The sequence below is a fragment of the Diabrotica virgifera genome, chromosome 4 (assembly GCF_917563875.1).
Source record: "Diabrotica virgifera virgifera chromosome 4, PGI_DIABVI_V3a".
Taxonomy (NCBI): domain Eukaryota; kingdom Metazoa; phylum Arthropoda; class Insecta; order Coleoptera; family Chrysomelidae; genus Diabrotica; species Diabrotica virgifera.
Window position 1 is genome coordinate 227,540,215 of NC_065446.1, and position 13,675 is coordinate 227,553,889.

Here is a 13,675-nt window from a genome sequence, read left to right on the forward strand (position 1 = left end):
GTATACACGAGAATTATAGAGAAGCGTCTAAGATCAGTGATAGAGAAAGAATTGGAAGACGAACAGGCTGCATTCAGATCAAACCGTCAAACAAACGATAACGTCTACATCATAAGAAATATAATAGAGAGACAATGCCGTAAAGGGAATGAACTATTTCTCATGTTCGTCGATCTGAAGGCGGCATTTGATACGATAAACAGAGAAATATTGTGGAAAATATTGGAGAGCTATAATATACCAAAAAAGATGATAAAAGTCATAAAATCTATATATATGGAAGTAGAAGGCCAAGTACAAATAAATGGAGAAAGATCAGGCACTTTTAAATGGGATAAGGGAATTAAACAAGGAGATGGACTAAGCCCCCTCTTGTTTATAATAGTCATGGATACTTTAATCAAAAATACCAAAGATCAAACAAGAAACCTTCAATACATAGTAGGATATAAAAACTTAAATGCAATAAAGATCAACTCCCTTCTATACGCTGATGATATAGTTCTAATCACAGACACAGTAGAGAGAATGCAGAAACTAATAGATATTTGGCAAAAAGAGATACATAAATTAAAAATGGAAATGAACCTCAACAAAACAAAACTTATGATAATAAATGAAGATGAGAAAAGAGAAAGGAATACTAATATAATAGTAAGGGAAAAAGTAATAGAACATGTATCTACTTTTGAATATCTGGGAAATATAATAACAGATGATGGGAAAACGGACTTGGCAATAAGTAATAAACTGAAGAAGGCAACTAGCGTGTATTACTCTTTAAATAATACAATTTTTGGAAAGTCAGAAATAAGCAACAAAACTAAACTCAGATTATATAACAGCATAGTAAATCCGATAATGACATATGGGACGGAAACATGGATTGTCCAAAAGAAACATGAATCAATGATAAACGCGACGGAGATGAAATACATGAGAAAAATAGCCGGAGTTACGAAGTTTGACAGATTCAGAAATGAAGATATAAGAAGAGAGTTGGAACAAGAACCGATAATTAGGAAGATCGAAAACAAACAATTAAGCTGGTTTGGACACATACAACGAATGGAGCAAAATAGACTTACAAAGAAGGTACATGAAGCCAAAATGGGAAACAAAAGAAAAAAGGGAAGGCCGAGGAAGACATGGATGGACCAGATCCAAGATATAGGTGAAAGGAGACACATCAGTATGAGGGATATGAAGAACCTGGCCACCAATAGAAGCAATTGGAAGAAGTGGATAAAAGGCGGAACCCGACATCCGACGCCCTGAAGGGCACTAAGGATTATGAGAAAGAAGAAGAAGATAATGATCATTGTTGATTAACGTTCGAACAACCGGCCCTTAGGGCCGGTTGTTCGAACGCTAATCAACAATGATTTATCAAATAATTAATTACTGTCAATGTCAACTTTGTTTGGGTTGTTAAAATGTCTGTGGAGTCTATAATCAATTAATATAACAATAATTATTAACATAATTAATAATAAATCTTATAATTATAATTAATTATGTTTTAAGCAACCCAAACAAAGTTGACATTGACAGTTTTGGTGACAGTAATTAAATATTTAATAATGATCATTCTTGATTAGCGTTCGAACAACCGGCCCTAAGTGTATTATTTAATGAAGTTTTAATTAAAAGTGTTCTAAAAACAAAGATCCGTGTCGGACTAATTACCACAACAAAAAATTAAGAATGCAGTTCACGTGGAAATATTCCTGGAAAGTGAGTTCTTTAAAAGCAAGTTCAATCTTAATGGGAACTTGAGTAATTAAGACTTCCTCTGAAGCCAATTAAATATTTCTAAGTTTACTCAAAAAGACAAACACTAAAGACAAAATTACAATTCTGTTTTTCAGGAAAGTTCTTATATTTTGTAATATGCAAAACAATTACCAATTTACTGAGAAATTTTTTAAAGGATTACGTCGCGAATTTTATATTTAAAATTTTAATATTTAAATATAAATGCCACAGGACATTTAATGTCTTATAACAAAAACTCTTAAACCCTAGAAAAAAATTTAAAAAAAGGATGAAAAAAATTTGATCATATTTTGACAAATTTTTTTTATTATTTTAGTAGTTACCTGGGCAACGTCCCCTCAGAATATTTCTCGATCTTCTATTTATTTTTATTTTTTGCGGTAAAAGTGTTAAAACTTCTGGTGTGTCTAATGAGTTATAGGAAAAATATTGTATTATCAACGGCACAAAATGCAGATTTTAGGGCCCTCATGATTTAGCGCCTTATCTATCTATATCTATACATATACTATAAAAACAATCTAAACAATATGCTTATACTAGATAATTTCAGCGTATTTGAATAATAAACTGCTCGTCAAAAGTTAGGGAGATAGAAAATTATGCTGACTTTCATAGTTGATTTTTTCGCGAATAGACGGATTCCGATATTTTTTTCTATTTTAGATTTTTCTTTAGTATTTACACAGTTGTGCAAAGGTTTACTCAAACTTATGTTTTGTACTTATACCGGGTGGAAGAAAAGAAATGTTTTTCTTATGTTAAGTTTGAGTCACCCTGTAGGGAGAACGAGGTACAAATGTGAGTATACATCAGAACCATATTGTAGTCTTATGTTTTGTGAACATGTTGTTGTTTGAATGTCCCTGATATCTTTAGAAACAAAAAAAATAGACGCTTTTGTAATTTAACATGTGTTTTAACCGAAACAAAAGTTTGAGCCACCTTGTAGGGAGAAAAAGGCACAAAGGCATACCTTGATATTATGTTGTAGGCTCATATTTTCTGAATATTTTATTTTTTTAATTTCTCTGATATCTTTAATAACAAAGAACTCTCTCTCTTCAATCCTGACCCCCCGGAGGGAGTGTTGTGGTCGACGTGATATCGTGTATTGTCCGTCTCTAAAGATCTCTGTCTCTGGTAATTTCTTTTAATTCATGCATAGGTCTTTTGCATATTCCTGTAATCTGATCTATCCATCTTGTTGGGGATCTTCCTCGTGATCTTCGGCCTTCCACCTTTCCTTGTATAATGAGTCTTTCCATGTTTTCTGTGTTGGCTTTCATAACATATCCAAAGTATTTTAATTGTTGGAGATGGACTTTACTGGAGAGCCGTTGGCTAACTTTTAGCTCTCTTAAAATCGAATTATTTGTTCTATGGTCGGTCCAAGGAATTCGTCTCCAACAGAACATTTCAGTGGCGTCTATCTTTCTTCTTTCCGAATTTCTCAGGGTCCAAGACACATCCGTAAATCAGTATTGGGAATATTAAGCAGTTGATCAACCTCATCTTTAACGCTCTTGAAATTTGACAGTCCTTCCATATTGTGGTCATTTTTGCTGTGGCGACTTTTGCTAGATCACATCTACGATTTATTTCCTCCTGTAGTGACCCTGTGTTTGTGATTAATGATCCCAGATATAAGTATGAGTTCACAACCTCAAACCGATCAATTGTGGTTATATGTGGCTGATTGTTATGTAGTCTATCCACTATCATGATCTTTGTCTTTAATATGTTTAATTGCAGACCAAATATTTGACTTTCGTTTTCAACCAGTCGTATAACATCAATCACCTCTGCTTGACTATTTGCATACGTCATCTGCGAAACGTAGGTTGTTTATTTTATGACCATTTATTGAGATGCCTTTTTCCCATCCTTCAAGTGCTCTTCTCATAATATGCTCTCCATATATATTGAATAATTGTGGCGAAATAAGGTGTTGGGGTACGCCCACTTCTTTTAGTATTTGCCATAAGTGTCTCCATTTGACCCTGTCGAACGCCTTACGATAATTTATAAAGCATATGTACAGGGGATTATTGAATTCCCTAGATTTTTCGATTATCTGTCTGATATTTAACAGGAATTTCCCTTTGAAGGAATGTTTTTAGTCTCTCGTTGATTATATGTAGCATTATTTTACTGGCATGTGATATAAGAGAAATAGTTCTATAATTGTCGCATTTATGGAAGCTGCCTTTTTTATGAATTGTGGTTATTGTAGATTTTGTCCAGTCTTCAGGCCATTGTTTTGAATGCCATATTTGGTTACAGAGTAGATGAAGTAGTTTTACGCCAGTTTCTTCTGTGGCTTTGAGCATTTCTGCTGTTATCATATCTGGACCTGGTGCTTTATTATATTTGAGATTACTGACCGCGAGTCTTACTTCATTTTCAAGTATTTCAGGTTCTTCTTCCACCTCGTCAGAGATTTGGTTAACAGGTTCTTGGCGTTGAGCATCTTTATATAAGTCCCTGCAATACGATCTCCATGTCTCTGCTATATCTTCTCTGTTTGTTCTCAGAGTCCCAGTGTTGTCTTCAATGGCCCAAGTTCTGGCTTTAAAGTCTCTTGTTAAGTAGCGTATTTTTCTAAATAGATCTCTCGGCTGATTATTTGATCATGTCTCTCAATTTCTTTGCATATACCGTGGTAGTACTGGTTTTTGCCTGTCTTGCATCTTCGTTTTATTTCTCTATTGAGGTTTCTTAAACTAGCGTTTTCCCTTTCACTATGCACGCCACTTTGACAAAGATTTCTTCTATTTTCAATTATTTGAAAGGTTTCATCTCTTATCCAGTGTTTCCGTTTCACAGGATTATTTATCTTTGGATGATCAATTGGTGTTGTTACACAATGTTTAAAAGTCTCCCATATTTGTTGTGATGTTCCGTTACGAATAACAAAGAAACTAGACGGTATTACTCTTTAATATGTGTTTCTATATTTCACATGTGTGATGTGGCGCAAGTCGTCAGTTAAAACACAAATTAAAGAGTAAGACCGTCTAGTTTCTTTGTTGTTAAAGATATCAGAGAAATTAAAAAAATAAAATATTCACAAAATATGAGACTACAACATAATATCGAGGTATACTCACCTTTGTGCCCTTGTCTCAATACAAGGTGTCTCAAACTTTTGTTTCGGTTAAAACACATGTTAAGTTACAAAACCGTCTATTTTTTGTTTCTAAAGATATCAGGGACATTCAAGAAACAAAATGTTCACAAAATATAAGACTACAATAGAATTTCGATGTATACTCACATTTGTACCTCGTCCTCCATACAGGGCATCTCAAACTTAACATAAGAAAAACATTTCTTTTCTTCCACCCGGTATAAGTACAAAAAAAGTTTTAGTAAACCTGTGCATAAGTGTGTAAATACTAAAGAAAAATCTAAAATAATAAAAAAAATTAGCGGAATCTGTTATTCTGTTTACGAAAAAATCTACTATGAAAATTCAGCAGAATTTTCTATATCCCTTTTGACGAGAAGTTTATTAATATGTTTATGTCATAAAGTGCTTTCCAGATTTTCAAGTAATAAATATAAAGTCCATGTGGTGAGACCGCTGCCGTCTGGAAAAATTTCTTTTTCGGTTTCTTTGTGGATTCCTATTCAAAAATGTCCCCTTTAAACAAATCTGAAGGGTACCGGGCGGAATTTTTGGGAAGAAATTGTTTCAACAATTTTTTTAAACAAATACAAAAGATTGCGTTTTTGCTCCGGAGCATATATTTTTAAGTTTTGTGGGTCATTCTAAACAAAAAAGGTATCTTATAAATTTTCTCAAAAATTTACAGTTTTCGAGTTAAAAGCGATTTAATATCTGAAAAATGCGAAAATACGCATTTTCAAGGCCTAAACACTCATATTTAAATAAGTATTCTTAGGGTTGCTAAATGCTTAAATTGAAGTTTATACATTCAGCCTCCAGATTCTGAAGAGTGATTGTGTCTAACCTTAATTTAAACCCCTGTTTTTTAATTGTTAAATATGCACGTTCATCCGATTTTTTTGCCGGTGCGGCGCGCTCTGTTTTAAAAATCTCCAATTTTTCCCCGAAAAATATGTTTTCTAGATTCTTTGGGACATTCAAAATGAAATAAATTTCTTGACATTTTTCTCAAAAGTTACCAGTTATATGCGATTAAAAATCCAAACATGCATTTTTTTGGCATTTTTTGGATTTTAAATCACTTATAACTTTAAAACTAATAACTTTTAAATGTCAAGAAACTTATTTCATTTAAAATATCCCAAAGAATCTAGAAAAAAATATTTTTCGGAGGAAAATAGCAGATTTTTGAAATAGAGCGCGCCGCAACTGTAAAAAATCGGATAAACACGCATATTTAACAATTAAGAAACAACGGTATATATAAAGGTTAGACGCGATTGCTCTTCAGAATCTTGAAGCTACCTCAAAAATTTTAATTTAAATATGAGTTTTTAAGCCTAGAAAATGCGTATTTTTGCATTTTTCAGATTTTAAATCGCCTATAACTCGAAAACTATCAATTTTTAAGAAAAATTACAAAATACCTTTCTGATTTAGAAAGGCCCAAAAACCTAAAATATATGTTCCAGGCCAAAAAAAGTGATCTTTTGTGTTTGTTTAAAAAAATTTTTAAACAATTTCTGCCCAAAAATTCCGCCCGGCACCCTTCAGATTTTTTTAAAGGGGACATTTTTGAATAGAAATCCACAAAGAAACCGAATCAGAAATTTTTTCCGACCAGAGCGGTCTCACCACATGGAATATTATAACAAAATAGTAGGGTAAGCTACCTGGACCCGTCTTTAGTATTTGGTAATTAATGCAAGTTTAACAAAATTAAAGCAGTGCACAAGAGATTTGAAGTAAGAGCTAAGAGTTAGGTTGGCCAGGTGCTCCGTTTTCTCGAATTTGTTTTATGAAATAGAAGTGTGGACACTGAATGGGACATGAAAAAACTGTAATCATTCGAGTTATGGGTGTGTAGAAGAATTCTGAAAATATCAAGGACAGAACACGACACAAACAAAGAGGAGAAACATGAATAAAAAATGGAAGTCTGGAATATCAAAACAAAAAAAGAAAATTTGAATATCTCGGACATATTACACGTGGAGAAAGATACAAATTACCCCAACTTATTATGCAGGCAGAGATCCAAGAAAAATTTAATCTGAATATTTCTTCACTGGTTCCCTTTCTGTGAAATTTTGTAACAATTCTATTCTTCTATTTTGTTTGCCTATCGATATTACCTCCATTCAGTTGGACCCTATACTAAATTTACAATCAAGATGCAGTAGAAATAAAAAAACCAAGACACGTTAAATGCTACTAGGAGCACTCCCGAATCATAATTTACAATGTAAAATATAATAAACGTAATATCAACTAACAGTTTATTTTTATATAATACAGGGTGTCCCCAAAAGAATTAAACGACCTGAAAACAGAATTGGAGAAAGTTAAACAAGAAAACCAAACTAAACACAAGGAGAAGGAAGAAATGAAAAAAGAACTAAACGATATGAAAATACGTGTACAAAGACTAGAAAAGGAAAGGAAAGTAAATAATGTTGTAATACAAGGCTTGCCAATAGATAAAATCGATAGAAATGAACTGAAACAAACTGTAGGAAACTTCATGGAAAAAGAAACGAATATCAATGTTCAAATCGAAGAAGTTATCAAACTGGGAGAAAAAACATGTTTGCTCAAACTACAGAACAAGTTTGAAAAAGAAAAGATCATGCAAAATAAAGCTAAACTAAAACCCATAAAAGGCAATAAAGTATATATAAATAATGACATAACAAAAGAAGAACTACAAACACAGAAAAAAAATAAGACAAGTCGCAAATGAAGAAATTAATAAGGGTAAAAGTGTTACAATAAAGTATAATAAATTAATAGTAGATGGAAAAACACACAAATTCAATCAATACAGCAACCAGATAGAAGAAGACTAGGGAAATCCAAAAAACTAACAGAAGATGAAAATACACAAACAAAAGCACAAATTTAATCACGACAGACAAGACACAGAAAAAGAAATTGAGCAAGGACGAAAATAGAAATAGAGCAAAAACGAAAGATGAACATGAAATAGACATAAGAGAGAACATATTTATAGGTGCATGGAATGTAAGAACCCTACACGAAACCGGCAAATTGGTGCAGCTAAGCCAAGAAATTGATAAGTACAAATTAGACATTGTCGGACTAAGCGAAACAAGATGGAATGGTAGTGGATCAAGCCGAGTAGGTGACTAACAGCTAATGATATATTCTGGGAACACGGATGTAAATGACAAACACGAAAAGGGAGTGGCAATACTGCTAGCCCAAAAGGGGAGAAAAGCTCTAGTAGAGTGGGAACCAGTGTCAAAAAAGATTATTTGGGCGAGACTGAAGGCAAGATATTATAACATAATAGTAATAAATGTATATGCTCCTATAAATAAAAACGACGAAAATGAGAAGGAAGAATTTTACGAGCAACTACAAACAAGGTTTAATAGGATTAATAATAAATATAGAAGAGATATAAAAATAGTAATCGGAGACTTTAATGCAAAAATAGGAAATGATAATAAAGGACATGAACATGTGATGGGAAAGGAGGGAATCGGAGAGAGAAACGACAATGGAAATCGATTAATCGAATTTTGTGAGCAAAATGAACTTTTAATAGGCGGAAGCATCTTTAAACATAAGCGGATACATAAGGAAACATGGAAATCACCGGGAGGAAGATACAAGAATCAAATAGACCACATAATAATTGAATATGGAGAAGCTGGCTGCAAGATGTCAGGAGCTTAAGAGGCGCTGATGTGGGATAAGACCACATGCTAATCAAAGCGAGACTAAAAATGAAATTAGCCAGAGATAAAAACCAAAAAATCAGCAGAAGGAACGAGTACAACGTTGATGCCCTAAAACAAGAATGTATAAGAAATAAATTCAGTGAGAAACTGGCAATTAACCGAACAGTATCACAACAAACTGGAGAGTCAGTCGTAGAAACATGGAAATATTTTAAAAAAGTGATGATGAGTACAGCAAAAGAAACAATCGGATTAAAACGAAGACAAAATAAAAAATGAATTACCAAAGACACTCTACTACTGATAGAAGAAAGAAAAAAAATCAAAGAAGAAATTCTACAAAAGGAAGGATCGGAAAAAGAGAGGGCACTTGAAAGGAAATACAAGGCAAAAAACGCAGAAGTAAAAAACAAGCCAGAAAAGATAAAAGAAACTATATAAATGAGATGCTAAATATATCAGAAGAAGCAGCGAAAGAAAACGACTTACGAACACAATATACAATCATACGAAACTTAACAGAAAAAGCACAACGAAATAAACGAGAAGTAAAGGATAAACAAGGAAATAGAATAAAAAATGAGAAAGGAATAATACAAAGATGGAAGGAATACTTCGAAGAGATATATGCTAAGCATGAAATAACTCAAATCATAGAAGATGAAATAGAATCACTAGAGCTAGAAGTGAATATTGGAGAAATTACAATGGAAGAAATTGGAAACTACTAAAAAATGGCAAAGCCGCAGGAATCGAAAATATATCCATTGACATAATAAAAGCAGACACCCAGTAGTCAATAGAGATGCCACATACACTTTTGAATAAAATATGGACGGACGAAGAATTGCCAAAGGAGTGGAAAGAGGGATTGATTATAAAAATACCCAAAAAAGGAGACCTGAGCAAATGCAACAATTGGCGTGCAATAACACTACTAAGTGCCACATCCAAAGTGCTGACCAAAATCATTTTGGAAAGATTGAAGCCGGAACTAGATAAAAAACTGAGAAACAACCAAGCAGGCTTCCGTTCCAACCATTCCAATATTGATCACATTTGCACCCTTAGAATTATCTTGGAACAAACAAGTGAATGGAATAAAGATATAGATGTGAGTTTTATCGACTTTGAAAAGGGCTTTGACCGTGTAAATAGGGCACAGATGTGTAAAATCCTTAGATTATAGGGAATACCACAAAAAATCATAAACTTTATTAAACTCTTCTACGAAGGATACAAAGCCAAACTAGAATATTCAGGTGAAGCAACAGAAGAAATATCCATAGAAAGTGGAGTCAAACAGGGTTGTGTACTATCCCCTACCCTATTTCTTATTATGATAGATTGGGTAATGAGGAAAGTAATTGACGATCGAACAGGCATCAGGTGGAACCTTTTCAAACAGTTAGAAGATCTCGAATTTGCAGATGACATCTGCCTGATGACTGAACACCGAAATCATATGCAAGCAAAAATTGACAAATTGGCACAGTACTCCGACACGATCGGACTTCGAATAAACACAGAAAAAACTTCTAAAAAATAATAACCATCCAAATAATAAAATAATGATAAACGGTAAAGAAGTAGAAGAGGTAGACAAGTTCACATATCTGGGATCTGTCATGGAAAGGAGCGGGGGGTGTAAAAAGGATATACAGACGAGAATAACAAAGGCGCAACACGCATTCAACGCTTTAAATAGAATTTGGGAAACAAACGAAATATCGGAAACAATAAAAATTAAAATCTTTAACAGTTGCGTTAAAAGTATACGGCTCTATGAAGCAGAAACATGGAAACAGGACGAAAATACAACTAAAAAACTACAAACATGTAAACAAATCTCTAAGAAAAATCCTGAAAATATACTGGCCAAACAAAATAACTAATACAGAACTATGGAAGGACAAAGCAAACTAACGTATCTACTACAGTTAAGGAAAAAAAATGGAAATGAATTGGCCACACTTTAAGGAAAGGCCAAAGCAGCATAGCAAGACAAGAACTTGAATACCAACCAGAGGGGAAAAGAAAGAGGGGCAGACCAGGCAACAGCTGGAAAAGAACAACAACGAGAGAACACGAAAAAATTAGACTAAGGTGGGGCGAAGTCAAAAAGAGAGCAAAGGATAGAAGAGAGTGGAAGGAATTAGTTCACAATTTATCCAGAGAATAAAAACAAAAGAAGATGCGCTGTCACGGCCAGACAGCAATCTTACACTTTTGGCCAAGAAACGCATAAGCCCCCAATACTCCACAAGGAGGGATGGAACGAGAGAGATTTTCTGTTATAACCATCCATTTAGTATTTTTTGGGGAAATTGACATGTTAAATTTTCTAGCGGTTATGTTAAAAATTGGTGTAGCATACGTTGTAAATCATCTTCACTTTGGGAGATTAGTATTGCGTCGTCTGCATAGCAGATTATTTTAAGTTATTTTTCTCTCATTTGGTATCCTTTTTTTGTTTTTACTTTTTTTATTACTTCATCCATGATCAGGTTGAACAATAGAGGACTCAGGGAATCTCCCTGTCTTATCTCATTGCGAGCTTCAGTTCTGTCAGTTAGTTCTTCAACAGATTCGACAGTTCTTCTTTTTATCTGGGTCAACATTTCAATTTTTATTATTTGTCTTCACTAAAAATGGTTATATGTACTTAAATAACAGCACCTACCGGCCGTCATCGCATTAAAGGAAAATAAAGAAAAAAGTAACAGCACTGATGATGCTCTACTTAGAGCAAAAACGTTCTGTGATGGATGGGGCCCTTTAACGTTTTTTTAATAAATTTACCTTTTATAAAGGATTTTTTCATTAAAATTTATTTGTTATTAATGGTATACAGCATCAGGTTTGTTGCGGATTTATTAATTCCATTGTATTTACTAAAATTCACGATTTAACTTCGTTTATTTTTTTTTTCAATTTTTCAAAACTGTTATAAATATTGAAATACAAATACAAACAATCAGAAAATTCTAACAATAAAACACTGAAAACCTTTTTTCTATACTTCCACAAAATTTATTACAACTATGTGACTACAACTGTTTCGGCAGAGTACCTTTCTCAAGTGATTTAGATTACTATACGTTTGCCTTTTTAAAGTCTTTAACTGAAGAGGTTGAGGAGTGGGGAGCTGTTTGTCTTGAGTTGGTCATTCAGAATTAAATCTGAATTTTTCAATTTATTAATTTTCATAGATTCTAATAAAGATAGCTTAAGGCCTTTCTTAAAAGAATAAACTGTTCAGGCCTTTCTTAAACTGTTTATTAAAAGAATGATCATGATTTAGAAGGTGAAGTGCATACGTAGGACTGTCCGTTTTTCTATTGTTGAAAGCCCTTTTGTGTTCTGCTATCCGTTTGTCAAAAGTTCTGCCAGTTTGACCGATGTAAGTTTTTGGACAGTCGCCACAAATTAGTTTGTAAACACCACTCTGTAGTTGTTTTCTCTTTCGGCTCTTACTGTTCTTAATATATTTGCTTAAGTTGTTGTTAGTTCTGAAAGCTGGTGTTATTCCTTTCTTTTTATGTATCTGTCTATTTTTGTTGTTGTCTTGCCAGTATATGTGATAGAGCAGAGAGTACTGGGTTATTTCTGTGGTGGTGGATAGACTAATCTTAGGGCTTTCTTATGGAGTTTTTGGTTTAAAATTTTGTTAATTTTTTGTTCGTTATAGCCATTGTTTATTGGTATTTGTTTAATGATGTTCAGTTCTATCTCGAAGTTATTTTTTGACATGGGAATTTCTGTTAGTCTATGTATCATGCTATGGTAGGCTGCTAATTTTTGTTGTGTAGGATGGGATGATGAATTGTGTATAGTTGTGTCAGCATGGTAGCCCGATAAAAGAACAATCTGACCTCAAAAAAAATAAAGGAAGGATGGAAATTTAGGAGTAGGTAGTTGAAATTGTCTATTATTATATAAGAAAAAGTTTACAATTCTACATCCCCTCCATTTTACAAAAACTGAGGGGAATACCCCCCTCTCGAAGATGAAAAAAATACATTCAAAATAAGACCGGAATTGGATAAAATGACTAATTCTAAACAACTTTTCTTCTATAGAGTTTTTTCACTAAGTCAATACTTTTCAAGTTATTTGAGAGTGAACATGTTCATGTTTAACAAAATAAAACATGTTTTTGGACGGTTTTTCGGAGATAACTAAAAAAGTATTTTAGCGAAAAAAATATTCTTAGTAAAAATATAGCCCATCAAAAATTGAAAAAAAAATTGTGTATACATGAGGTCTGTAGACCCAGTAGAAGCAGAGTTGCAGCTAATGAAAGTAGGTTCTTCTTCGTCAAATTCTAAATCGAATATTTCAATGTGAAATAAAAAATGGAGCATTTTTAGGGGAAAATTCATTTTAACTTTTGTTAGATTAAGTGTTTAAAAAAAAAGGTTTGTTTTTGTTTAAAAAAAAATTGTAATATTAAAGTAAGTGAATTACGCTCCAAATATTGTTGGTCCCTTTCATTTTTTGGTAAAAAAATCGCGAAAATAACCCCCTAATTAGCATCACATATACGTTTTAAAATTACCACTTTACAAGTTATTTTGTCAATGTATTATTTATATGATCTGTAAGTTTCATCGGTTTAAAGTGCTTCGTTTTGAAAAAGCTGTAGTTAAAATGGCTTGAACGATTAACTAATCACGAGTTTAAGGAAATTTTGAACAGCCATAGCATAACCAATTTTTGTCTAACAAGAAACAAAAAATCAAAAATATTAATTTAGAAAAACAAAACGTACATTTATTACTCTTTGAGATTTTTGGTATTCATAATTGTTTTTAAGGGTAATTCCATATACAATTACGATTTCTTTCAAAATTAAAAGGAAATGTTTTATTTTAAACCCAATTTTTTTTCAGAAATGAGCACTTTGAACCAATGAAACTTATAGATAATATAAACAATACATAAGAAAAGTAACTTGTAAAGCGGTAACGATTAATTTTATTTGAGAAGCTAATTAAGGGGTAATTTTCGCGTTTTTTTACCAAAAAAATAAAAGGGACCAACAATA

The 13,675-nt window shown here is 32.8% G+C and overlaps 2 protein-coding genes across 6 annotated transcripts in view; both read left to right on the forward strand.

Annotated features, from left to right (window-relative positions):
• The window catches only part of LOC126883815 (girdin-like), a 45,291-nt gene extending 37,633 nt beyond the window's left edge, over window positions 1–7,658 (forward strand). Inside the window, exon 3 of the mRNA XM_050649485.1 lies at window positions 7,214–7,658. Coding sequence (XP_050505442.1) covers window positions 7,214–7,658 — 445 coding nt within the window. The remainder of the gene's footprint in view (window positions 1–7,213) is intronic.
• Window positions 1–13,675, forward strand: part of LOC114333678 (G-protein coupled receptor dmsr-1) — a 1,080,003-nt gene that overhangs the window by 754,221 nt on the left and 312,107 nt on the right. The gene's annotated exons all lie outside the window — the stretch shown is intronic.